The 26,091-nt window shown below is 47.4% G+C and overlaps 1 protein-coding gene across 3 annotated transcripts in view; it reads left to right on the top strand.

The window, feature by feature from the left end:
• The window catches only part of AMOTL1 (angiomotin like 1), a 68,199-nt gene that overhangs the window by 5,855 nt on the left and 36,253 nt on the right, over positions 1 to 26,091 (top strand). The window contains exons 1-3 of one of the 3 annotated variants that reach the window (XM_039380052.1): positions 4,195 to 4,229; positions 15,986 to 16,132; positions 18,621 to 19,506. In XM_039380052.1, coding sequence (XP_039235986.1) covers positions 18,680 to 19,506 — 827 coding nt within the window. In that variant the 5' untranslated portion in view covers positions 4,195 to 4,229; positions 15,986 to 16,132; positions 18,621 to 18,679. Of the gene's footprint in view, positions 1 to 4,194; positions 4,230 to 4,253; positions 4,272 to 15,985; positions 16,133 to 18,620; positions 19,507 to 26,091 lie in introns of those variants that run through there. The other 2 variants (XM_039380051.1, XM_027735606.2) reach the window with 2 other exon arrangements.

The following is a 26,091-nucleotide window of genomic DNA, read 5'->3' as shown; positions in this document are numbered from 1 at the left end:
GTTGTCCTGACCTCATCCCATATTGGAGAGAATCCAGAGAGCGAGTGCTCTGCTTAGCTGTCTTCTGCCAGGAAACCAAAGAGGTCAAGTTATTAGAGAAAAATGAAAGCTCTTTGGCAGAACTGGAAAAACAGATGTGAATATATTTCTGCTGCCTTCAAATACAATGCTACCTGTGAAACGTGTATCAGAGGAGATCTGATAAATATACATAGTTGTTGTTATTGTAGAAATCTTAACAGTGGCTAATAATTTACTAGGATGTGTTTCTTTGGGGCTCCCCAAACCAAGTTCACTGGCTTCCAGGTTTCAAATTACTTAAAAACCTTCTGCAGATGTGGTTTAGAAAATGCTGCTCCAGTGCTGCAAGAAGATCTGCCTCTGCTCAGTAGTTAGAGATGCTTCAGGGATGGTGAGGGTGGGAGATGCGTCTCTGAGGGGCAGGTGAAGCCTATGACTACTAAGAAGAGATAGGGTATTTTCCACGTGAGATAAGGGTAAGGGCATCTTTCTTGTCAAAGCTTTGTGCCTTTTATTTACTAAATTTACCTGGGTAAAAGTTTCTGTGCAGTGTATTTCTTGATTCAGCTCTTGCTGTGGTCTCAACATCACAGGGCAGTTATTTGTGCCCTCCCAGCAGCGGTGTTAACGGGGCCATCAGCCATCGTTAAAAGCAGCAGTGACAGCAAGAAGTGGAATTGTGTGCAGGCATTTGGGGTTGCCGCAGTGTCAGGCAGAGCAGGACAATTATTTGTTTGCTTGCAGCATTAGGAATCTGTGGGATTACATGCATGGTTGGCTGCAAATGTAACAAGCATCAATACCCGAATGCACTCGTGGTTTGGGATGGGCACATCCCTTCTGCAGGGCCTCAGGGATCCGGCCCCGAGTCTGTCAGTAGCAACTACTGAGAGATCCCCAGTCAGCAGGTGTTTGGGTTGGTGTAGGGATGCTGAGTGATCCAGGGGGCTGCTAATGGCAGAGCTATAGTGGCACCTGGAAATGCTTCTCCCTTCCCATTCAGCTCACTGAAATGCTTGGGAAATCCATGAGAGGAGTTTATTTTCCAAGGCAGAATATAACAGACATGGGATGCATGGATGATGTGTGTCTCCCGGATCCATAGCTACTAGGGAGAAGCAGGGAGGAGGCAGTGAAAAGAGATGGTACTGTCAGCTCCACTCTGCTGACCTGACAACTGGATTTGTGGTGGCACCTGGCACTGGCTGAGCAGGTTAGAATCAAAAAGGGTGGAAGATTTAATTTCTTTCCTTTCCCAAATTTATTAGAAGAACCACATCAAACAAACAAACAGATGAGGAAATATCAAAATAGTGGAGCTATTCCCAAATTGGGGAAACAATATATTTTAATATATAAATAAATAAGCAAATTAATAAATTAATACAAAAATATATTAAAATAATGGAGCTGCAAAGGAGAGAAGCATGAGTGGTGGTTGCCTTGGCCTCCTAGGCTGACACAGCTCTCCAGATGTTATCAGATGTATCAAATCACAAGAGATTAGAGAACTCCCTCTCCAGCCTGTTGTCCTTTGTGGCCACTTACGAGTTTATCAAATCAAAATGGAGTTGAGCAGGAAAAAGGATTTTGAAAATCATGTGGAAATACACACCAGGAAATGAATAATGTGGGAGAAAATTGAAATTACGCTTGTTCTTCAGCAGGAAAAAAAATGATCTTTTCCTTGGAAATGTAACAGCATGGCTCACCAGGACCTTGCAATGCTACTGAAAGACAAGACAGCAGATAATCCTTCTTCTTGATATTTTTGTTTCTCTAGCATTGAAATCACCTCTGATCACCATGCAGTAGCAGGTGAAAGGGGAGTACAGACTCTGAGGCCAGTATGAGAAACAAAATAAGCCCTTGAACAGGCTGGATCTACTTGGCCAAAGGCAGTACAGCCAGATTGTCCCCAGTCCCCCATGACAGAGACTGGGAAGCAGAATAACCAAAATAATGTGTCCCATTTTGCCCAGTCTAATGATAAAGTTGGAACATGACAAAAAGTAGTGCTTGAATTGCTACTTTGAACGGGGCTCAGACAGCAGCTGTGTCATCCCATTTCATCCACCGCTGTGAACAGGCACCTGACAAGCCAAGGGCAAAATTTCACTTTCAGTAAAAGCTGAGCTGGTTCATGGTTCACCTGTGTCTCTAAGCAACATGTATCTCTTGGGAATTTAGGAGAGGTCAGCTATACAATCTAAAAAATCCAAGGCAAATTCCTCCAGGAGACAGAGGAGATGTCTAATTATCATTAGGTTTTTGCAGAGAATTTAGGCATTCAAAAACCTGAATTTGGGCTTAACTTACTCTCAAATATGCAGGGCATCTGCAGGTGACAAGGGAAACAGAACATCCCTCTCTCATCCAAGTCTGGTACCCTAAGCACTACTAGTCTGTAGTTTTTCCCCTGAATAGGTCAAGGATGCAATGGTTCCCCTTACCCCCTCCCTGCAAACAGCAGCATATTTGCAATTCACTGGTCCCCTGCTTAAGTGTAACCCCAGCCTGTAGTAGGTGACCTCAGGGAGACAGATAATAGATGCCTCAGTTTCAGAGACACCCACAGGGACAGCACCAGATCAGCACCTCACTTTGGCGTGCCAGCATGGAGGGAGGGGCACATCTTAGGGTGCTCAGCTCACACCTGAAACATTGTTCTGGGGGAACTGCTTCCATGGAGATGCACTGATGTGGGTACTGAGGAACCTGATTTCATCATCAATGTTTTTTCCTCCGTTACCTGTTTCCCATATACTGTAGCTTTCCCACGTCTTGCACCTAAGCAAAAGGCAAACTCTGAGCAAAGCTGGGTTTTGCGATTCAAAAAAGCAATGCCTCAGATTGTTGTGATTCATAGCACTCTCCCAGTGCCTGGAGCTGCTGGGAGTCCTCTCTGCATCTATCCAGCCCTGTGGTTACGGCGTTGGGCCAGCTCCTGTCCTGCTGTGCCTATTTGCAGGGCTGTAGCGGTACTTCATGTGTTCTTCTTCAGCCTGTTGCTGCATTTCTTTCTACCTGCTTTTATCCCTTTGGCACAATATTTAGGGGGCAGAAGCCACCATCAGTCCTTGGGAGAAAGAAGTACAAATTGAATGGATAATTCTGGGATCACTGGGCATCTTGCTGGGCTGAAGGAAGTTGACGCACTGAGATGGGGAAACGCAAGGAGCGTCCTGTCCAAAAAGATGCCTACCCTGTGAGACAGTGCTGGGAAAAGGGTGTGGCGGGAGTGCCCAACCCAGTCTGTGCCCACACGGCTGCAGGGGTGGGAACAAAGTGTAGTGCCAACACCCAAAGAGCTCTCCCTCCATGTTCCCCGCATCAGACCCTTGGCAGTAAGGCTGGAGTGGTCTGAGGAGGCAGAGCAGTGGCTTGCTCCAGCCCTAATGAACACTTATCCTGTGGAGCTGGTATGCCAAACCACAAAGACACCTTGAGCTGTCAAATGTCCTGTGTCCCCATTATCGGAGTGCTTGTGTTTGGCATCAGCTGTAAATCCTTTGACACTGAAGGAGATGTGCACCCGCCGCTCATGTGAACATGTGTGATGGAGCAAGTGGGCAGCAGGGGAAAGGACTGTGCCCAGGAATGCAGGGTTGGTTTAGGAAGGGGGTACTGCCCCAGTGATATACAGCCCAGTCACTCCTCCAGGCACAGGGAGCAACTGAAGTCCTGGGAGACGAGGAGGATGCCCAGGGTTGATTCACTTGCCTGGGGTAACCCCCATCAACTGCCCCGCGAGGGACCAGGGAGCCTGTGGTGGTACCGAGGACGGGATTTAGGTCTCGAGCATCACCAGGCATAAGGCGGGGCGGCCGTGCTGCCACACAAGCTCACCCCGGGCGCACTCAGGTGTCTTCAGTGGCTCGTCTGGGGCTGCGAGGCTCCAGCAGAGAGCTCTTGGCCCAGCCTGAGGACCGGAGCTCTCTGCAAGCGCGCCTGCCCCACTGCCCGTCCCGGAGAGCCGGCAAGAGTGGTCACTGCCCGGACGAGTGTGAGCAGCCGCCCCGCCCCGCCCCGGGAGTGCCCAGGCCGCCCCCGAGGCCGCCCCCGAGCCCGCCCCTTCGGCTGTGCCCGCCCCCGCCTGTCCCCGCCCCGGCCCGGCCCGCGGCGGCCGGCGGAGCGCGCCCGGGGGCGGCGGGGAGCGGCGCGGATGGCCGCGGTGCTGCCGGGGGCGGCGGGGCGCGGAGCCGGAGGTAACGCCGGGGAAGGGCGGTGGTGTCCGTGTGTCTGTCCATGTACGTGTCCGTGTGTCAGCGCACAAGTACGTGTCCGCGCGTGCATGCTCGCACACATGGGTGTCCGTGCGGACTTGGGTGCGTGGGGGGTGCGTGTGCCCGCGTCCACGTGTGTGCCGGGGAGCACGCCGGCGGTGCGGGAGTGCCAGTGCGAGATGTCCCTTCTCATACCCGCCCGTGCGCGGTGCCCTGCCCCGCCGCTCCCCGGGAGGATGCGGGAAGGCCTGGGCAGCCCTCAGTCGGCTTCTGGACCCAGCGCACCTCGCTGCCCCCGGGATGCGTGGAAACCCCAGGCGGTGCGGGAGCGGGGCCGAGCCCGTCGTTCCCCGCCCCGCCGCACTGTTAGGGCCGAGCCTCCAGCCCGGCGGCCGCAGCCGCTCCTGCTCCTCCGCTCCCGGAGTCCTCCCTGGGCACTCCCGTGAATTTTCCCCGCTCCGAGAAGGCAGAGCGGCGCGGGGCGAGCAGCCCTCGTCAGAGTGGGGTGTCCGCAGGATATCCTGAACGCGCCGAGGCTCCGCCGGCCCGGCGCTCCCGGGAAGAGCGAAGCGCCGGCCGGGACCGCGGGGAATGTTTCCAGCGGCACCCGGAGCGGCTGCTGCCGTTCCTGCAGGAGCGATCGCGCCGTCTCCGTGGGTCCCCAGCGCCGGGCTGTCACCGCCTGTCCCAGCCGGGAGCACCCACCGAGGAGACCGGCACCGTCCCGTCCTGCTGGGTCCGCGGGAGCGTGGGGCGGCAGCGCCGGCCACAGGAGACACGCAGGAGGGGCCTTCCACGCCGGAGGAGCGTTTTCTCACGTTGTTGTAGGGGGATGGTGCGAGGGAACTTTTTTATACTTAACCTTCCTACCCATGCAGCGAGCAAAGCTAAACTTCGGCTAAAAAAAAAAAGCAGCATTGAAAGAAAAAAAACCCACGTGAATTTAGCCCGAATCTTTCTGCCAAGTTTTGTGATTCATAGTTTTAAGTACAGGAAGGTCACTGCTTGGGCTTTTTCCTCTTTGGATGGAAAGAGGGGTTATTTTTCTCTTTCCTGGTGCTGTGTGAGCATCCCAAGAGCCGTGGGCAGCTGCTGCCTGAGACCGGGACCTAGTGGCTGGGGGTCTGCAAGACCCTTCTCAAGCATCCACCGAGCTCAGGTTTTGTCTTTTTATGTATAAAAATAAGCCTAAAAGCTTCCTGAGAGAAGGGTGGCTGTAAACATGAGTCCCATGATTTTTCCAGGGTACAGCTAGCTGGCAGCACCATTCCTGCTCACAGGTGTACATGGAGATACAAAGTTATATATATATTAAAAATATATAAAATATATGTGGATATATATTTATGTATTTTATATATTTATATATGTAGTCATATATGGCTACATATATATAAATAAAAAATAGACCACTATATATATTTATGTTTATTTCTATTTTTATACATGTTTATATATAATATAGATTTTTGCATATATATTGCTAATGGCTAGAAAAGCTCTTTAAAGGGTCCTGTAAATACCTTATTGAGAAATGTTGGAGTGGTGAGGGCAGGGAATATTGGGTGGGCAAGAGCTGTGGCCCTGCCACCCCATGTCCTGCCCAGCCTTCCTCATCTTCAGCCCTGACTGGAACAGCGGTGTGAGGGGGTGAATTCGGGGAAGCTGGTTTTAGGTTGTTAAATAGGGAGATATGTGCCCCACAGCGTTGCTGGGGCTAGGCCTCCCAGTTTCCCAAGGCTGTGTGGGGCCAGTGGGACCCTCCCCCCCATCACCTGCATGTCCATCCTCCTCAGTCCTGATGTCTGCCAGCATTTGGCATGGGGAACTTTGTTTTCCTACTTCTTTTGGAAAGCGATCAGCTGCTGGAGGAGGGCAGCTTCAACCCAAAGTGGCAAGTGTTGTTTCTCCAAAGCCCGAATATCTGCAGGATTGGTGGTTGCTCTCATTTACTTTTTATTTCCACCTGTGACCTTGTGGACAAGCATGGGGGCAGTTCCTGAGTCCTGCCCCCGCCCCCCCAGCGATCTGGACCAAACCCTCTGCACATTTGCATCCTGGATTGAGGGTTGGGTGCACAGATACAGCTCTGGTGCTCCGTGCAAGAGCTGCTTTGTGAGGAAACACCAGCAGAGAGCTAAAGCTTTGCGTTTTTCCAGTGAGGAGACACTGAAGAGGGTTTGTAGGGGTCCCAGCAGCAACCCCAGGGGATTCAGGCAAAACTGCACTTTGTATGCATGCAGAATTTCAGGATTATGCAGGGATGTTACTACTGACCATTGCAGCTTTCCTCAGGAAACGAAAGCCTGAGTCCATAGTACCTTCTTTTCTCACTGATAGGTGTATAACTCACTTTAAAGGCTAGATCTGGTATAAATGATATTTCGTACTAAGGTGAAAGTGTGTGCCTTGCACAGCTTCCTTGTCCTGGAAACCATTAGAAGAACGGCTGCATACTTGGGTTTTCACACACAGAATATCTGCTAATGTAATAGTCCCAGTGGAAACTTTAGTGCTCAGGAATATTTTGCGGATTTGAGAAAAATCCCAGGAGGATTTTCGGTTTCATACAGCAATTGCTTTTTGGCAGCTTTGAGATAGATGTAATCTGGTTCCCATTTGTGTCCTGAATTTTTAAATGGAGCAGCCTGCCTTTCACTCAGGGCAGAAGTAGAAATAGATGGAAGTAGATAGAAAACAAAAGTAATAGTAACAAGAACAACATAACCTCTATTAAAAAAAAAAATCTTAGGGCAATTTTTCTATTAAAATGTTACATATTTTCTTTTTTTGTCCTTCTAGTGACTTTTTCAGTAGGCAAGATGCTTCTGCAAGTGTAAATTTGGAGTAAATCTGTAGAAGCTGGTGAAGGTCCTCCGGATTTGGATCAGCACATGTGAGAACAGAATTTTGCCACACAGTAAGGTGTATCCCGTGAGTGGCAGAAGGTCCTGCAGCATTTTCTGGCTCTCGGTGGCCTTGTCTAGCTTGGATACGTCCCACCACGGTGTGTGACTGTGCCTTTCTGGACGAGTGTCTGTGCCACATCTTGGAGTTGTAGTGTGTCATTCTTGTGCGAGCCAGGCAGGAATGGCCAGCATGGGTCAAGGCAGCACCTGCTGAGGAGGGTGGTGTTCTACAGGGGGATGCCACATCTCAGGAAAACGCAGCGTGGGATTAAATAATTGAGCAATACTTGGGATTCATCTGCTCTGACCAATTTGGCTAGCACAATGGTAACTCCAGTGATCAAGTCTCAGGCTGGAAAATAATGCCGTTGTTAATTTCATTTAATGAATGATTTAATGAATTAAAATGCTTTTACTGCAATTCAGTCTCTATTTAAGACCTGAAGTAACTGAAGTAATTAAAAAACTGTTATGCCTCTGTTCTCCCACTTTATTTGGTATGTTGTGAGCAGATATTTCAATTAAGTCTCTGCTGGGCTAGGGTATGACATGTGGGTCCCCCAAACTGCATGGAGGGCAGGAGGCATCCAGGTTTCCCCTAGAACCTGGTCTGGACTGCTGCGTCCCTCAGAAGCAGGGAGGCACTTCTCAGGGGATATTCCTCCCCGTGATGGCTACCTGGGATGGACAGAGAGTCCCTGCCAGTGACATGTCCTGTCACCTGGGATGTGTCCCCCCTGCCTGCAATGTCCACTGTTTTGGGGCCATTTTTGAGATGATGACTTCACGTCATTGGCTGTTACTGTGATTTTCCCTATTCTAAATCTGAGCTGAGCCACCTGGGAGCAAGAACTAAAGGCAATTATCTTGTTAGTATTTCTACGTATAACACCTTTATTAAATTTCTGCATTTTAAAAGTTGCTGTGTACACATTGCATGTAATGATTTATTAAGGGAAGACTCGTAATGTGTATTGGGTGGGAAGAAGGTATAATTTCTTTTTGCCTTAAGTTTTGACACTTAAGGATAGTGTAGAGACTCCACTCAGTGTAGGGTTATCACAAGCAATTCTTCACACGGATCAGATGAATGTGGATCCTTAGCTGATGGTTTGTTGCTTGTGTTAAAAAAAATGGAAAAACTCTAGAAATCTGAAGATCCATACTATAGAGTTCAATGTCTGCCTTTTCAGTTAGAGAGTACTGTACAGTCTTTGTACTATTTTTGTTCTGTCCTTATCCCAGGCTCCTTTGTACACTGCAAGTTTGTGGGAATGACTCAGGGAGAAAGCTATTTAACCTAAAGGACACCACTGGCAAAAAAAATAGATGGATAAAGAGCAATGTCAGTGACTGCAAGTGGGAAGCAAGAGGAATATTTGTGTGTGTCTGAGGAAGAGAGATCCTGAAACCTCCTCTAAATGGGCTGAAAAAAATTCCTCTTCTTTGAGATGCTGTTTATTCAATTCAAATAAGGAGTTTTATAATGTAGTTGCTCGAAGTAACAAGGAACTAGACTGAATGATCCCCAGTCCTAGGTCCTATTTCACTTCTGGTTAATTAATGGAAGGGCTTAAATGTCCAAGTGACACGGATCATGCCAATGCTTTTCTGTAGCATGATCGGTTTTCAAGGCAGTAAGTACAGCAAAGTTAATCATAGCTTAAACTCCTGCTCTGCAAGTGTCTTCTCTGTATGTTTTAGCTGATTGATGATTTTTTTCCCCCCAGTGGAAGAAAAAATTTCTTCTCTAAGAATTTACATGATGAATTTTTATCTTGGAGGTTTTTTTATTGCTTGGAAATCAGAATTTATGGTGTAGTGAAAATGTCTGCAGACAGTCGTTGTGCTGACAAGTGGTGCGGCTGTAGCAGAAGCGTTGTCTCACTTGTGAGCTCCATTTCAGCCTTTGTATTTCACTCTTTTACTGACAGTTTCTTCCCTTGCTTTCAACTCTCTGTAGTACTTACCCTTTTATCTCAGAGCAGCAACACTGACATGAGTCGTCATTGTGCCACTGGCAACTTTGATCAAAGCAGAAGTTTCAATTATTGATTCAATTCTTTGAATAAATTTAGGCTGGCTGCATATAGTAGACTCAATGTTACAGCTGCAAAGGCAAATTTGTAGCTTATAATACATAGAGACCTTAAAAATGCACATATTTGTGCAAAGCCTAGCGTGGCTGCCTAAGGAATATGCATCCCTTCCTCTTTCGGGTTAATGCCCAGATAACTGTTTGGTGCCTGGAAGTGTGATGTTAATACTCTGCCTGCATCCTGCCTCTCTGGGATGAGCCTGAGATGGGGGAAAATCCAGCGGGTTGTTCTGACGTTATAAAATCTGTAACCGTCTGAGATGAAAGAGCAATGATAGGCACTGTTTGCCCCCACACGCCCACGCACCTGCTTTCCATTGGGAGGGCGGAGAAGTGCGGGCATCCAAGAGGATCTCCCGGGCAGGCAGACTTGGCTCCATGCTTTCCTTTATCTATCTGATCTCATGCCAGGTTTGGGAGCTGCTTGCAAGGTTGCTTTGCTTCTCTCGTAGCCTTTTTTCTTGTCTGCTTTGGTTTTTGCTGAGGGGAAGCACATATGAAAATAAGCACGTGAGGCTGAAGCTTCATGAAAAGTGTTCATCCTTGTAGGCAGTTAAATTTGGATGCGTTAGCACGATTCCTTGGGAGAGGTGGGGCTTGGCTGCCTCCATTGCCTGTTCTTATTAGTCTTTCTAGTGCTTTCTTGGATGATGTACTTTCTGGAGAGTGAAATGACAGTACCCAGGATGGTAGACTCCAGGAACTCTTCTTGAGCAAGGGAATAGCACAATGTGGATCCTGGAGCCAATACTGGGATGAAGATTTCTTTCCCCGGGTTGGTGAGCTGCGGAGGGGGAGCTTGGTCTGGTGAATCCTGCCAGGCACAGGGTTACAGCTTCTCCCGGCTTTCATGTGGGAAATGAGAGGTGCTGTTCACTCACATCTGGTGTACATTATATGTGTTGGAGTTCCATCCTGCAAGATGTTGCTCTGCTCCTGTGAAAATAATATTAGTGATGCTTTTTAGTCCTCTCAGGGCTTGGGAGCCCTGCAGCAGATGTGAGGTTCACAAGAAGAATTTTGGGGTGTGAGAATGAATTAGCCACCCCAGAAACGACCGTCGGCCCCAGAACTGACCTAGAAAACTTGTGCATTGACTGGGGACCTGCTGATGCAAAACAATCACCAGTGGCTGCCTGAGTCTCTGCACTTCATCGGAGCTGGGGATGCAAAGGAGTCGCAGCACTACTGAAGGAGAGCTGCTGAAAGTACCAAGAACATCCCTTGTGATGTTGTTAGAAGTCCAATTTTTTTACCTAAACCAAGAAGTGGGACACATGAGTAATTTTTTTCCATGCTAAAGGAAACTCAGATCTTCCTCCTAGCCTTGGGAGAGTGGCATGGCTGTGTGGCTGAGGTATGGCAATCCCTGCTCTTAAGACTGGGCCAATGCTTGGGAGTAAGGTTCCTGGGCCAGGATGGGGTGTCCAACTTCGACAAGGTCCCTGTGACCCACTGGAGGGACTGATGGGTCCATCCTTGGCAATTCATGGCACAGCCTTCATGCAGCCTCTGGAACCCTGCAATGCTTTGACTGTCCTTTTGTTGTTTTCCTGAAATAATTATCTTCCTTTGTTGACCTGAGATTTTTATGTGGCAACAGGGAATAGAAAATATTTTAAATGTGGAATAAAGTAGTTATACTTTTTTTGGCTTGGCTATGAGACAGAAGGACAGATGTGGGCTTGGAAACGATGTAATTTTTGTTCTGTCATTTTTGGACTTCCCTTACAAACTGTGGCAGGGTTTATAGGAAAGTGCAAAGCTGCCTTACTTTTTAATTTCAGATGATTGCTTTGGATGGTGTTTGAAATACCTCAGTCTTTTTTGAACCGCTTGAAAGAGGATTTTTTGGAGCACAACTCTGGTTTTGTTTGGCTGGGTGGCTTTATGTGGCAGAGAAGGAGCCATACGTGCTGGCAGCATGGGCTGTGCTACAGGCAGCCACAGTATGGTACCTGGGTGGGCAGTGGGGTAAAATGCAGAAACTCATTACCTGGGCTCTGCCTTGAGGTGTTGCCTCTAAATAGCAGCAAACTGTCTTTGCACGATGGGCATCTTTTGGTGTTTTACTGAAGACGAGAGTAGTAGTACAGTTTGGCTGTAAGAAAACCATCTTATCTGACTGTTTTATAAATCTGTTTCTTGAGATGCTGTTATTGCTTTAAAAACATGGCTTTCCTCTAATGTCACAGCAGTGAACTTCCTATGAGGTTTTGCTTTAGATCCTTTTCAAAACCAGACTGAAACCACATCAGAAACGGGAAATGGTTAAGTGTTGCTCCTCTGTCTCTGGGTCCTGGCTGACTGTCTGGTGTTAATCTGAGCGACTGATTCATTTAAATAGTTCTGAATCTTCAGATGAATTCTACTGCTATGCAGTAACCTCCAGGATAATATGTCTGCTTCTGTACAGTGTAATGCATGCTTATCTAAAAGAAAAAGGAAAAGAAAACAAATGAATTGGTGTCAGGCAGTCACTTAGATGTAGGAGAGTTGGTAGAGATGCAGAAGTGAAGGCCTGGAGCAGCTACCCAATTTAGAAAGGACTGAACTAGGCCAGAGATGTGGTCATGTCTTACAGAGCTAGCTATAAGGAACACTGGATATATGGCAGTTGAAGACGTGATGTCTATGGACTGGATTGCGTCCTGGCATGCTGGGGCTGTGGGGCACTGGGCTGGCTTTGGGAGGGGAGAGGAAGAGGGCACAGCACAGCTGGCAGCTGCCTGCAGGCACCTACAGACATGATGAGGCCAGTTCTTTTTGGTAGTGGCAGTCACAAAACACGGGGCAGCAGCTGTGATTTGTGTCTTAGGATATTTGGACTAGATATGGGTAGAAAGCCATTCCCCAGGGACATGTCCTTGGAGTGATGATGGTCTTCATTCTAGGTTGCCCTCAACCGGCTGCTTACTCATGACTGCTGGACACCACTGGTCTGGCACCAGGAATCAGTTATAGGGATGAAAATTGCTCTTTTGGGGAGCATTGTAAAGGAATGAGGACGTTTGGGGAAGGAACAAGTGCCTGAGCATGGGACGGGCACCTTGCATCCTGTATAGAGCTGGGTGTAGCAAAGCCTTTCCCTTCAGAGAGGGGAGCTGGGATTTGGGAGGCTTCAGTGACACCAAGGGGGGAAAGAAAAAAGGTTTTTTCCGTGCTCCAAATGGCTCACGAGGCTTCACTAAACTTGCAAGTGGTACCTTATTGCTCATGATCTGGATTGTGGCTGTGTGCCAAGGACTGATCTTTTGGCGACTATTTTCTGTGTTACACAAAATCTGCATTTCTTTGCCAGTTACATCTGACATTTTATTAAAACCTACTGTGAATGAACATAAAATATTGTTACATCATTTTTAACATCATAAAACATCATGACATCATTTTATGATGATAAAACAACATGGGTACAGCAAAGTGCGATAGTTTTTGGCTGGGTTCAAGCTACTTGATTTTGATTCTGATATAACAGAGATCAGAAACTGATCAGTTTGGCAAATGCTGGAATTTACCTGTCCTGATTTTGGTAGAATATTGCTTTGCCACGACAGCCAAAGACAGTTTAGACCAGTTTAGGTGAGAATTTCTGCTCTTATTATAGAAAAAGCATGTCTTTGTTCTCCATCTCGGAAAATTTGAAGCCATGACTCAAGGGTGCCTGCGGACTTGAAATGCAGAAGGCGAGCATACAGTTTTACTAACAGTTTATTTCTTTTGAATTCTGTTCGGTGAGTGGTGAGGCCAAGCCAGTATCTGCAGGCTGTTCAGGTTGCCTGTAATGCTTGAAGCTGCTCATCTTCCTTGGGTGTGCAGATTTTCTTTGTTTCACCTCAGTCTATTTTTTATTCATAAAACAGGCTCAGGTTCAAAACTCGCTTGTTTCATCCAGGATTTCAAGTTCCAGTGCAGGACTGTATGTGGAGAAGCAATGAAGGATGTCTTTAATCCTATTCTCTACCAGAATAGGCCAATAATTTTGGAAATTAGGGTTCTTGAGATTTTTCTTGAGTCTGTGTCAGCATCAGCGCAATTTCCAGACCAGTCTACCATGCTTGTTTTCACAAACATATTCGGCTTAGATCTATTCAAGCAAGCAGTCTTTCCCTCTTGCTCTCTAAATATAGATAACTGCCATAAACATTCATGCATAATATGAATGGTAAAGTGATGAATTCATTAACATTTCGCAGAAATGCCTATTTCCTCTCCTCTAGGCACAGAAGAAAATAATGTCTTCATGCTTGTAGAAAAGACAGGCTGGATCCTACCCCCTCATGACCCTCCTGCTGCCTTGCTCCATGCAGTTGCATGGAGTTAGCGATGACCTGTATGTAAGGAGGGGAGCAAAGCAGCTTCCCTGCGTCATATATGCCAGTGAGCATGCAGTTAGCTGAGCGCAAAGCAAGCAGTCAGGATTAATAAATCCAGGTCATTCATGACCAATTGCTTTTCCTAAAGAGTAGGGTGCTGCAGGTCTCCGTGTCTGTGGGCTTCCTGCCCCACAGGGGTGGACAGATGCCCCATTGGGACAGATGGATGCTTTGCTGGTGCCACTTTGAGCACTCCACCTCCTGCTCAGGCAAGTCCCTTGGCAGTGGCAGTGGCCATGCCAGAGATCAGTGGCCATTCCCTTCATCTAAACCTATGACAATCAGTGGGTAAATGGAAAGTGATTTTGCTGTATCCCTGCTGTGCCAGGTTCTTGGGGTCAGGAGATGCTCATCTGCGAGATTTGAACCTCAAAGAACTTTCTCTTTACAAAAACGAGGGAATGCTCAGAAAAAATAAGTAGAAAGTGAAAAATCATAGAATCATAAAACGGCCCAGATTGAAAGGGACCTCAGCAGATCATCTGGTCTAACCTTTTGAGGAAAGGGAACAGCTTAGATGAGATTGTCCAGGACAATGTCCAGTCGCATCTGGAAAACCTCCAGTGATGGAGAGTCTGCCACATCCCTGGGGAGGTTGTTCAGTGAATGATTATTTTCACTGTAAAGAATTTCATTCTTATGGCAAGATAAAACATCTCATAGTGCAACTTGTACCTGTTGCCCCTTGTCTTCTCCATGTGGCTTTTTGTGAAGAGAGAGCCTCTGTCCTATCTGTAGTCCCCTTTAAATACGGGAACACTGTGATGAGGGCTTCCCTCTAGGCTTCTCCTCTAGGGAGGAAGGACCTAACTCCTTCAGCCTCTCCTCATAAGACAGGTTCAACAGCCCTCTTTGTGGCTCTCCTTTGGACCCTGTCCGGTCTGTCTGTGTCTTTCTTGAATTGTAGGGTTGTGCCAATGTCATTTGTGGCATAAATTATGAGGTCAAGCCAATGTCATTCCTGGCTTAACACTGCTGTGATGCATTTTGTATCAACTTGTTAAAACAAGCACACTGGAGAGTAGCCCTGAGAACAGATTTAGGATGAGCCTTGTTCCTTGCCAGGAGGGCTTGTTCTTGCTCACTGATTGTGAAGGGGCTGGGGCACTGTAGTGACTCAGTAGCAACCAAGCCCCATGCAGCCACTTGCTCGCTCCTCCCTGGTGGGATGGGGGAGAGAATTGGAAGGGTATAAGTGAGAAAACTTGTGGGTTGAGATAAAGGCAGTTTAATAAGTAAAGCAAAAGCCACATGCACAAGCAGAGCAAAACAAGGAATTAATTCATGTCTTTCCTTGGGCAGGCAGGTGTTAAGCCATCCCCGGGACAGGAATGCTCCATGATGCATAACACTGACTTGGAAAGACAAACACCATCACTCTGAAAGTGCCCCCCTTCCTTCTTCTTCCACAGCTTTTTATTGCTGACTGTGATGCCATATGGTCTGGAATATCCCTGTGATCAACTGGGGTCAGCTGTCCCAGCTGCGTCCCCTCCCAACTCCTTGTACACCCCCAGACTCCTTGCTGGTGGGGTGGAGTGAGGAGCAGAAAAGGCCTTGACTCTATGTAAGCAGTGCTCAGCAGTAACTAAAACATCCCTCTGTTATCAACACTGTTTCCAGCACAAATCCAAAACACAGCCCCACACTAGCTACTGAGAAGAAGGTTAACTCTATCCCAACCAAAACCAGCACAGTCCAGCCATCAATGTCTGTGGGATGCTGGAGCTGGGGCATGCAGCTCCTGTGCAGTTGGTCTGCCAGACGAATTCCCATGACCCTCCAGCTACATCCGCTGCTTACCTTATTAAGAACATCTGGACAAAGTGATTTATAAACTCTCTCCCTTGATAGCACTGGTTGTATTTTATGTCTCAGCAATTTTCTGTATTGCTGAACTATTACTCATGAGCAGATTTTGTGGTAAAGCCTTTCGCAGACTTTAGCCCTATTGAATGTGTGACTGTGTCCTCACCTTTCCTTCTTTTTACCCACTCCCTCTTTCAGTTTTACGCTGGCTCTCTTGGCCTCATGTTCTGGGGACATGCCTTGATTTGTGAGCTTGTGACTTATCACTGTTAGCTCATATAAGCCCTGCTTTGTACCTTGAAGACTAGGCTGGTTTGGTGCATGAAACAGCACCGATGACTTGGTGTTTGCCTCTTGTTCCTCAGAGCTAATGTGTTATCTGGGAGGTGAGGACAGAAAACTTGATTTGCTCAATGGCCTCAGAAGGGTTTCGCCACCCCTAGCCATGCTCAAGAAAATTTTTTTGGATTTCTGTCATAAGTCGTGGCTTCATATTTTATCATTCAAGTGGTTTCTTTACTGACATCCCATTTGTTTTTCTTACAGGCTCCACATCTGTTTGTTACAAGCCTACCAGCCCCGTCCAGGTACTGGAAGACGCTGGCTTTCTTTACCAGGATCACCAGTTGTTTGCTGGCAGGCATGACGTTTCTCCGCTAGCAGCTGAAGTGATCAGTGCCAAAGAAAAAGCTGGTAAGTGCGTGGCCACACTTCTGTATGAACCCACTGCATTTACTTCCCAAAGCATAAATTGAGCAGTTTAGACCATTTACAAATAACATTTATGGAGTTGAAGGCCAGCTTCTAATCCTTGGTAGAGTCAAAGAGGAGTTACCTTTGACTAGAGTGTTATGACCCATCATAACTTGTCACCTGTGCTTGTGGAGGTGCAGCATTTCCGCTGGTCCTTCAGGGCATGGCTGCTCTTCACTGCACAGCTGGACCAATGTCCACGGCTCTTTTGCTGATGGAGCAGGACCGCAGGCACCCTGTTGAAAGCTCACTGTGGTCGATCCCTTTGGACCTCAGAGGCAATTAAAGTCCATCTCCCAGGATGCTGACATGACTAACACAGGAGGGGAAATCCTGATGTATTATAAAGAGCTGCCTTGACCGCGTGATGTTGGCTTTATCCACTTTCCTCAGGCTTGTCTCAGGCATTGCCTAACAACCTAGACTGTAAGCTTTCTGGTATGTTAGGGAGACATTATTGCCTTTCTGCAAAAATGTCCAGTGTGGTGAGGCTGCTGTGTGCTGTCATAACATGAATAAAGCAGTAAGAGTTTGCTGTAACTGCAGGGATACATAAAGCAAATGGATACTTGGCTGTTGAGCACAGAGGTAGATGGAGATGTGTGTATCTTCCTGGCTCAAACACCATTCCAAGGAGCTGACAGACCCTCTGAAAGCTGGTGACTGGGCTGCAACCCCAGTGAGTCAGGCTGGCAGGCAGATAATGTTGTTTCAGGGAAAGCAGGAGAGGTGTATCTTGTAGGACAGGCATGGAATGAAGCAGTCTGGGAATCTTCTCTCCTTCTTCAGCCCCACAATCATCTTTAAGGCTTTGCCACAGAATTGTTAGTGGCAATGACCTATTCTCGTTGTTACAAGTCAAAGGCTTTTCTTTCCCTCTGGCCTCTGGGTTGCATGTCGTTTATCCCACAGCATGTGCAGTAACTGGTGAAACCTCAGGGAAATATACCTGACCTCAAGAGAAAATTTGTTTTTTAACTACTTTCAAATGCCAAAACCCAAATGTAAGTCCTTCTGATGAACTCCTCTGAGGATTGGAAACAGCAGGAGAGAGAAAGTTACCAAGAATGATCTCAAAAAACTGAACTGGAAACAGCACCTCCTCATGCCTAGGGCCATTGGAGGACTCTGTCTGGAGCTGAGTTTATTCTCACTTTTGTCTGAACTGGAGTCTTTCAGGAACATCCCTCTGGGCTCAGACATTGCTCGGGCAGATACCTTATGGCACTTTTGAGATGGGAGTGGAAGGAGGGCTCCAGGAGGCAGGGATTTCAAACCTCTCAGCCATGGCTATGTCATAGAATCATAGGATATGCTGAGTTGGAAAAGACCCGTCAGGATCATTGAGTCCAACTCCTGGCCCTACGCAAGAATCACACCATGTGCCTGAGAGTGTTGTCCAAATGGTTCTAGATGCTTAGCTCTAGGCAAGCTCCACTGTGTATGTAGTGCAAAGATGGTGCCATTGGCTCTGAATTACTTCAGTAGCTTGTGTTAGGGTTTTGCAGCTGCTCTTTTGAAAATGCTGGTGTTACATCTACGATCATAACGTCTTCCTTGTGCTGACCCAGCAAAATTACAACAGTTAGTATTGACTCCCTTAGAAACAGCATTATCAGCCAGAAGGGAAATGGCAGTTTTAGAGGAAGATGCCAAAGCACAGATTATTCTTTATTTAGACTGCTAGGACCCTTTTATTTTCCGTGCCATTTCACAGTTTTTCTGTGACACATTTTACGGTTTATTTTATTATGGCATGCAGTACATGTATGCCTTTGGTCATCAAAAATACAGCATCTTGTTTAGTATTGGCGTACAGGCTGCCTCTCTAAGCTATGCAAGGCATCTCTGGGTATCTCCTGTTCCACTGGAACAGGCTTCCAAGAGAGGCAGTCGATGCCCCAAGCCTGTCAGAGTTTAAAGAGAGATTTGGAAAATGCCATTAATAAAATGCTTTAACTTTTGGTCAGTCTTGAATTGTCAGGCAGTGGGATGAGATGATCATTGTAGGTCACTTCCAATTGAACTATCTTATCCTATGCTGTCCTGTCCTATCCTATCATGTGTATTTTAGAAAATACCAAATTTCCCTATGACATGGCCTGTCCCTTGTTGACTTGGAAGGGAGTTCAGAGCTCTGGATATGGGATGCATGGAATATTATGGAAGGGAGGGCAAGGAGGGGACTGGAATATATTTTTAGGGTTCACTGCAAACAGAATTAGGGTCTAGGACTGGGGGGATGAGCAGGGAGGAGGGCCCTGCCTCCTTTGGTGGCTTCCAACCATGCCCCCTCTGCTGTCAGGGCACTGGCCTTGAAGTGCATCTGGGACGGAGTCACAGCCATGGGAGGCAGCAGGTAAGAAAGAGTGGGGGTATTGGACTCCTGGGCAGCAGAGCTAATGGCAACCTCTCTCTCCCTGCCCAGCCGAGGAGACCCTCTGCACCCTGCGTCCACCCAGCTTCCGCCGGGTCCCAGAGACGGAGATGCGAGGGGCAGAGGAGGTGGCAGCCGGCACCGTCCTGCAGCGCCTGATCCAGGAGCGGCTGAGGTATGGCAACCCCAGCGAGAACATGAACCTGCTGGCCATACAGCACCAGGCGACGGGCAGCACTGGCCCCTCCAACAGCACTGCCAGCACTCTCTCCTCCGCAGAAAACCTTGCTCCCGAAGACCTGCCAATGGTCCAGCCATCAGGGCGGCAGGAACCACAGGGGCAGGAGCACCAGGGGGACGGTGCTGCGATGGAGAAGCAGCCCCGGGCCCCGCAGCCCCCGCACGGCACCGAGGAGCTCCCCACTTATGAGGAAGCCAAGGCTCAGTCTCAATTTTTCCGTGGCCAGCCCCCGCAGCCGGCCACCACTGCCACCCCAGGTTTTTATGGCTCCTCCAGCCAGAAGTCCAGGACAGAGGGGAGGCCGACAGTGAACCGGGCCAACAGCGGGCAGGCTCATAAGGATGAGGCACTGAAGGAGCTGAAGCAGGGCCACGTCCGCTCGCTGAGCGAAAGGATCATGCAGCTCTCACTGGAGAGGAATGGGGCTAAGCAGCACCCTCCAGCCCCGGGAGGCGGGAAGGGCTTCAAGGCAGCCCCACCACCTGGCAAGGGCACAGACCCACGTGGCCCACCGCCCGAGTACCCCTACAAAGCCAAGGCAGCAGCTCCGGGCAGCAAGGCACAGGAGCACGGGCTCTTCTATGGCGAGCAGCCGACACAGGACGTCCTCAAGGCCGCCTATGCCAACCCCCAGCCTGCCCGGGCAGAGCTGGCCCTGGTCCGCTACCAGCCTCCCCCAGAGTACGGGGTCAGCAGGTAATGCCCATCGTGGGGGGGTCTGCAGGGGCAACTGGTCCTGCCCTTGCTGGGGGAGCCAGCATGTGTGGGTCTTGGGCTTTGTGTAAACAAAGCCATGGTGGAGACCGTGTGGTGTGGACATCACACCCTGTGGTGGGGACATAACATCCCATGGCCGGGCTGGCAGGGCTGGCTGGTGGAGGCACCTACATCTCCCAGATGGCTCTATAAAGCTTATATGCCACTTACACCCTACTTAAATCTTCCCACAGAGCTCACGTGGGGCTTTCACAGTACTGGGCCCCTCATGCCAGGCCTCCCCGTGAGCATGGGTTTATTCCAAGCGCATTAAAAATAATCCAGAGCGTTTGCTGGCTGTGTGCTGATCCCTGCAAGCAATGCAGGTCCTGCCTTCAGAGGCGAGCCCGTGCATTAAGGGCTCCTTTGCCTTGCAGTACCTGAATGCAAGTGTTTCTCTGTCTCATCGCTGTGTCTTTGACCTCCTGGACAGTTACTTTGCTGGATTTGGAAAGCTGGAGTTGTTTGGTGTGAATGTGAGTAGTTTTCATGTTGCAAGCTGCCTCATTGGGTCTTTCTGACCCCAGAATCTCCAAAGATTTTGTTGGCATCACCTTAAGTTGCACGCAGTAAATTTACCACAGCACAGGCGCATAGAAAAAGTGGTGCAGCTGACTTGGCTCTTCCTTTCCAAAATGTGTAAGGCATGAAATGCAGGAGGGAATGCTCTGCCTTTCCATGTTTGCAGAAGTGACAGGCTTTGTGTCAAGACAGAGAGGAACTCAGAGCATGGCTTTGGTGACTGTTGCAGGGTGGCTGTAACAAGTGGAGTGCCTGCACTGAGCATCACTGGTCTTCCTTCAGCTACACATGTGTTTTGATTCCCAAATCAAACATGTGCAGAGTTTATGCAATTTTTTAAGAGCAAGACAGTACTTTTAAGACCTCAGCAAAAATGTCTGTTTATGCAAAGAAAGAGCTATACAAATGTGAGGGCAACAGGGGCCATACTTTCCTGCAGCCGTTTGCGGTACCAACAAACATCTCCACCACTGTGCAGATTCATCCCCGCTGAAAATGAACTTATTTGGGTATTTTTATCACTCTTGGAAAATGCTGATTCAATAGTCACAGAGTCTGTTCTGCTGAGTCCATATAAGTGAGCAGACCCAGGTGCTACATACACTGCTTCAGCTAACTTGGAACAGCTGTGATGTCAAGTGGGAAACCCTTTGTGGCCACTTCCAGAGCCTTTCCCCGGTGCCTGATCAGCAACGTTAATGCTGAGAAAACCTTTGATTTCAGTGCTGTCTTCCATGCCAGTCCTCAGCCTTTGCCAAGGTGCTGCAGGATCACCCCAGCAGCTATGGGGAGTAATTCACTAGCTCATGATGGTTGTCACTGCTCATTCTTGATAAGCCAGCACAGTTTAACTCCCAAATCACACTGCAGAGAGGATGCCTGCTACCCCTGTGTGCTGTTTTCTTTGCATGATGGTGGAGAAATATCCCTTCAGTCAGGTGCAGAGGCACCAGTGGGGATATGCTATGCAGCAAGGATATGCTGTGCAGCAGAGGACTGGCAGCGTGGCAGAGGGGAGCTGCTGAGTTTTGCAGACTTATTAAAACAATATTTAGTGGTATCTTTTTTGCAACTCAGCAAAGGCCTTAATACCTCTCGTTCTGCATTTATTCCTACTGGCTACTCCAGCATGCTTTTACAGATGTAGGTTAGGAGGTTGGCATGGTGGGGGTTGTTTCATCAAAGTTAGGTTTGTTCTAAGGTGTATGGTCTCTTACATGCTTTCTTTAAGGCAGTTCGGGTCCTAATGTGCAGGTGGGTATTTTCGGGTCCGTCTTGGCTCCTTTCACATGGTGCCTGGATTTTTGGGGGATGTTTCCTGCATATGTGTTCCTGCTGGCTGCCCGTGAGGCACGAGCAGGACAGTTGCTCATTTGCAGACTGTATCTTGAGGCCTTGCTTTGCACAGTGTTAGTGACTGGGGGGAAATCTGGCTGTGCAGATATCAGACAGCAAGCCTCTGGTTCTCAGCAGAGTGGTGGTCTTCATCCTCATCTTAGGCTTCTTTCTATATTTTTTGACACAGGGATGTCAACCTTCCCTGTTGCTTGGGTGCGCTGAAATATTCGTTGCTGACATTACCTGGACTTGTTTGCAATCAGTATGAACTGGTTTGGTTTCTTCTGTGCTTATCCCAGCTCATAATTGGCCCGATGGTCTGCAGGATTCCCGCTGTGGTCCTGTTACCCAGGAAGATTTGGCTGACATAAGCTTTTAGGAAGCAATTGTAATCCCTGTTTGCCATTCATCACTTGTCATTTCTCCATCTGCAGCAGCTGTGCTCCAGTTCATCCCTGTGCGCATGTCAGGCTCCATCACAGGATGGGCTTGCCCAGGTCTGGGATGGTTAAAATGCAATTTCACAAAGTGATCTCTGCTCCAAATATTCCTCTTTGGAGAGGATAAAGACAGGTTAACCTTGGGACATCCAGGGAAATCAGTCTCTACTAGAGGACTTGCTGGGTGGCAGCCCCTGAGCGCTTGCTGGAGAAGGGATGGGGGTTGTGTTGTACTGCTGGGTTGCTCCCTAACGCAGACCTTCCTGTGGCTCTGCCCTTGCTCACTGCTTCCTCCATTACCTGTGCTCTGGGGAGACTCCCTGTCAGCCACCTGGCTGGGATGGAAAACCTTGATAGAAAATGTCGAGGTAGGGGACTACGTGGTTTCATAAGGTTAACTGAAGGGGTGGGGGTTGTTTTTTCCTTATAGGGCAAGTGAGGTGTGAAATTCCAGTTTTCAGCTCATCAAGGGGGCCTGGGAAAGAAGCTAATGGAAACAGCTTTGCCCATGGTCAGGTGGGAATCTCATGTATCCCAGTATCTCCATTCCTCTGTCTTGATCGTATCAGTTCCTCAGCCCATCCTTTCTGACATCTTCTGGACAGGGACCATGCGAAAGGCTTCTGCCTTCCAGGAAAGAGAGGAGAGAAGCATAGAGCTGCATTGATCCAGAAGAAGCACTCACAGATACCAGGGATGGAAAAGACCTATAGGGTCCCCCCAAGTCCTTCTTTGACAAAGGAAATGTGGCTGGAAATGGGCAAACACTGACAGGGAACTGTCGAAGGAGATGGGATAACCGTAGGTGCTGCTTAATTTCCTTTTTTGGCTTGGCATTGGTTTTTTTGCTGTGACTGGTTTTAAAGGAAACATTGCCTTTATAATCATCAGGATGAAATCTTGAAATTTATTCTAAAGGGTGTTTTCCTGAAGAACTTCCAAAGTCATATGATGCTGCAGTAATCTCAGCATTTATATAAATTAGATTTAGTGACTTCTACTTTATGGACATCACAATTGCAGAGCAGAGCTTTAACCTTGAAGCTCAAAAGACAAAATAGCCAGAAGGCAAATAAAAATGAACCAATATTTTTCCTTTTAAAATACCAATATTTTTAGGCCAGTTACTTGATGACTGGGGCCTTGACTCACAATTTCTGAATGCTTTAAGTTGGCCAAGTGTAATAATCTTTACAAAACCTTTCCTTTCCTAGATGTGCAGCTATTCCTTAATAGTGTCTTTGCAATCTTTCCTTAGGTGCATGTTCAGAAAGTTACAGCTTGTTAGGTAAATGGGCTTGGAACTAATCTAAGTTAGTCTTTTGCACAATGCCGTGAATTAATTCCAGTTTGTGAAACATTCAGTCCTGGTGATTATAACACTCTCTGTCTGGAGAATTCATCACGGCCTTTATAGACTTGTTCCACTAACTAATTGCCATCTCTGGCATAGATCTGCATCTTATTTTCAGTCTGTATTTTCTAGTTACCAGGGATTTTGCAATATCTTTGTCAGATACAGCAAGGAACCCTGTGTTATCAGTCCTTTAATACATTTAACAGATGGAGCCTGGAGTCCTGTACTTATTTCACCGTTGTCAAAACCCCTTTTTTCATTGTGGAAAGCCAACCTGAACACTGTTTCAGTACCAGCTGGACCAGAGGCTAATCAGATGTAATAACACCTCTGCGATGCGACTCAATGTTCCTTGTTTGTGTAGCTCATTAACACTTGCTGTTGGCACCCCAGGATCTTCCCATATAGCTTGTTATCCGGTCAGGCATGTGAGGGTTGTCACAGCCCAGGATAGTATTTCCCACCCTTTTACTGTAGCTTGCTGTATTTTTTCCTGGGTGGATGAACTTAGACCTGCTTAAGTCCATATTGTTTCTCTGTGTCCTGCTTAAGCAGTGATCCAGATCACTTGGTGCAATGAATCCTCTTCACTGATCCCAGTGGCCCTGATGTCTTTTATCCTGAATGATTTCTTTCTCTTCACTAATTAATAAAAAGCGTGTATAATGCAAATGAAGCCTTGAACTGGAAATACCACTGCTTACTGAGGGGGCTTCATTTGTGGCTACATGCAGAAGACAATCATGCAGGCAGCTTTTAATTCTGATTTAATCCATGCATTTTAAAAGACACCATGCAGAATCAATGAAAAGAATAAATCTGTGCTGTTTTTAAATACATCCCATTTCTTTATGTGCCTCATAAAATTCCACCCTGCCAGGATGTAGAAGCCTATATTTAACTGCTGGAATAGTCTGCGGCTTCTCTGGTTATTTGTGTTTAGCCCCCCCACACATACTCCTGCTGTTTTCAGACAACCTGTTGATATTTACTAATTCAACCACATGTCTGTGGCTGCTGACAGGACTACAAGGAGCTCCCTTTCTTACCCTGAGACACCCCAGGCAGGCGGGCGAGCTGGCAGCGTGGCCGAGCCGAGGGATGTCACACCCAAGCTGACTTGTGCTGGCGTTTCTCTGCGAGGATAGCCCAAGCATGAGCGTGGGTTGGAGGCTGCACTTCCAGCTGACATGGATGCTGGCAGCCCTGCAGAAGAGCTTTGTTTTGTGTCCTCTCCTGTTCTAATATGCCTTACATTAAAATAAAGGAAAAAGAAATGGAGCTATTCCCACAGCCTGGGTGATGTCCATGTCATTCCTCCTTATCCTTCTCTGTTATTATCCCATTTGTTTCCTCTAGTTGTGCAGGGCTTTTCTTTTGCTGAAAATCAGCTGGGTTTAGAAAGAGAATCTGTTCTGGATTTGAATCTCTGTGAGGAAATACAGTATCCTGTTCCTCTCTTAACTATGGAGGATGTGTTTAATACAGCATGTCTTTTCAGACGATCATTTTGCCCTGCAAATCTTTATGTAATTGCCCCAAAGAAGCTGGGCCAAATCTTTCCAGCACTAACAAATGTCACTAACAAAACAGTTAATTCAGAAGATGTGAATCCATGTCTGCAAAATGGTTTCTGAAATAAACCTTTGCATTTACAAGGTGCTGCAACTATTGCTGGTTCCATAAGCCAGAGAATATACCATGAGGGCCATGTCTGAGCTATGGCAAATGTTATCCCATTTTGAGTTGTAGCAGCATTTAATGATGGGTCTGTAATTGTGTTTCCTTGCGCTATGACCATCAGACTGGGCTTAGTGACTTTCCCAGGATCCTGTCTTTTTCCTGCATGGTGATAACAGCTTCCTCTATGTTATTCTCAGTGAGAAAGAATAGCATTTGAAGTCTGCTTCATGACTGCAAAAGTCATAGTGAAGTCAGGCAGACACCTGAGTCTGAGGTTAGTATACAGACTGAATGCTTCCAGTCAATGGGCAGGAATAAGCACCTTTCACACACTTTTTTACTTGCGTTGTAGGGTAAAAGCCTAAGGCAGTTTCTGAAAACTGCACCCCAGAAACGCCTCTTTCTTTTCGCTGACTCAGCCAGAGCATCCCCAGTAGATGCATGTTAGGAGATAAAGTTCCTTGGGAGAGTCTTTGAGAGATGAAATAGACCAGTCTGCCCTAGAGGCAAAGGAAGGCAGAGCATCCAGAGAAAGATGAGCTAAATAGGTTAGAGGAGGGCATTTTAATTATGAATGTAAATACCATGGTATGTTGGAAACAAAGTCCTTTCTCCACTGACCCCTCTCCCTCCCTGCGTAGAGGAGAGCTTCACTGTACCTGTAGCAGGGCAGAGGTGGATTTCCTTTCCAGAATATTCACAGGCATTTTCATTTTATTCCTTATACTGCCTGGCTTTATTGAACAGCAGCTCTTCTGTATTTATGACTTCCTGACCATCAGCAACAAGTGGACTTTATAATTACTTTTCATTTTGGGGTTTCTTATTCCTACATACAGCTACACATTCCCCCCAAATTCTTCTATGTTGGTCATTCTTGCTCCCGGGTTTTCCAGTATAAGAGGTGTATTAAGACCATACCTAAATTTGGGGTCTTGGGTGGCGTCAAAATCTGAGGAATTTCTTATGAAGGTGAGGTCCATGGTGAAGTATTTTGCTGAAGATGCTGTATTGCAAGCTATAGGTAGCATAGTTATATATATGTTGCAAGCTATACATTCCTGAAAGGAGAGAGAGCCTGGTGACCTCAGCACAGTAGCCCTTGAAAGCCTCACTGCCTGCTTGTGCTCCCTTTTCAAAAAGCTGGTTTCCTTATTTTTTTTCTTCTTTACATTGCATTGCAGA

The sequence above is a fragment of the Pipra filicauda genome, unplaced genomic scaffold (genome assembly GCF_003945595.2).
Source record: "Pipra filicauda isolate LSUMZ 115617 unplaced genomic scaffold, ASM394559v2 scaffold184_size3518187_pilon, whole genome shotgun sequence".
Taxonomy (NCBI): Eukaryota; Metazoa; Chordata; class Aves; order Passeriformes; family Pipridae; genus Pipra; species Pipra filicauda.
The sequence above is the reverse complement of the archived record's forward strand: the minus strand, read 5'-3'. Positions and strand labels throughout refer to the sequence as shown.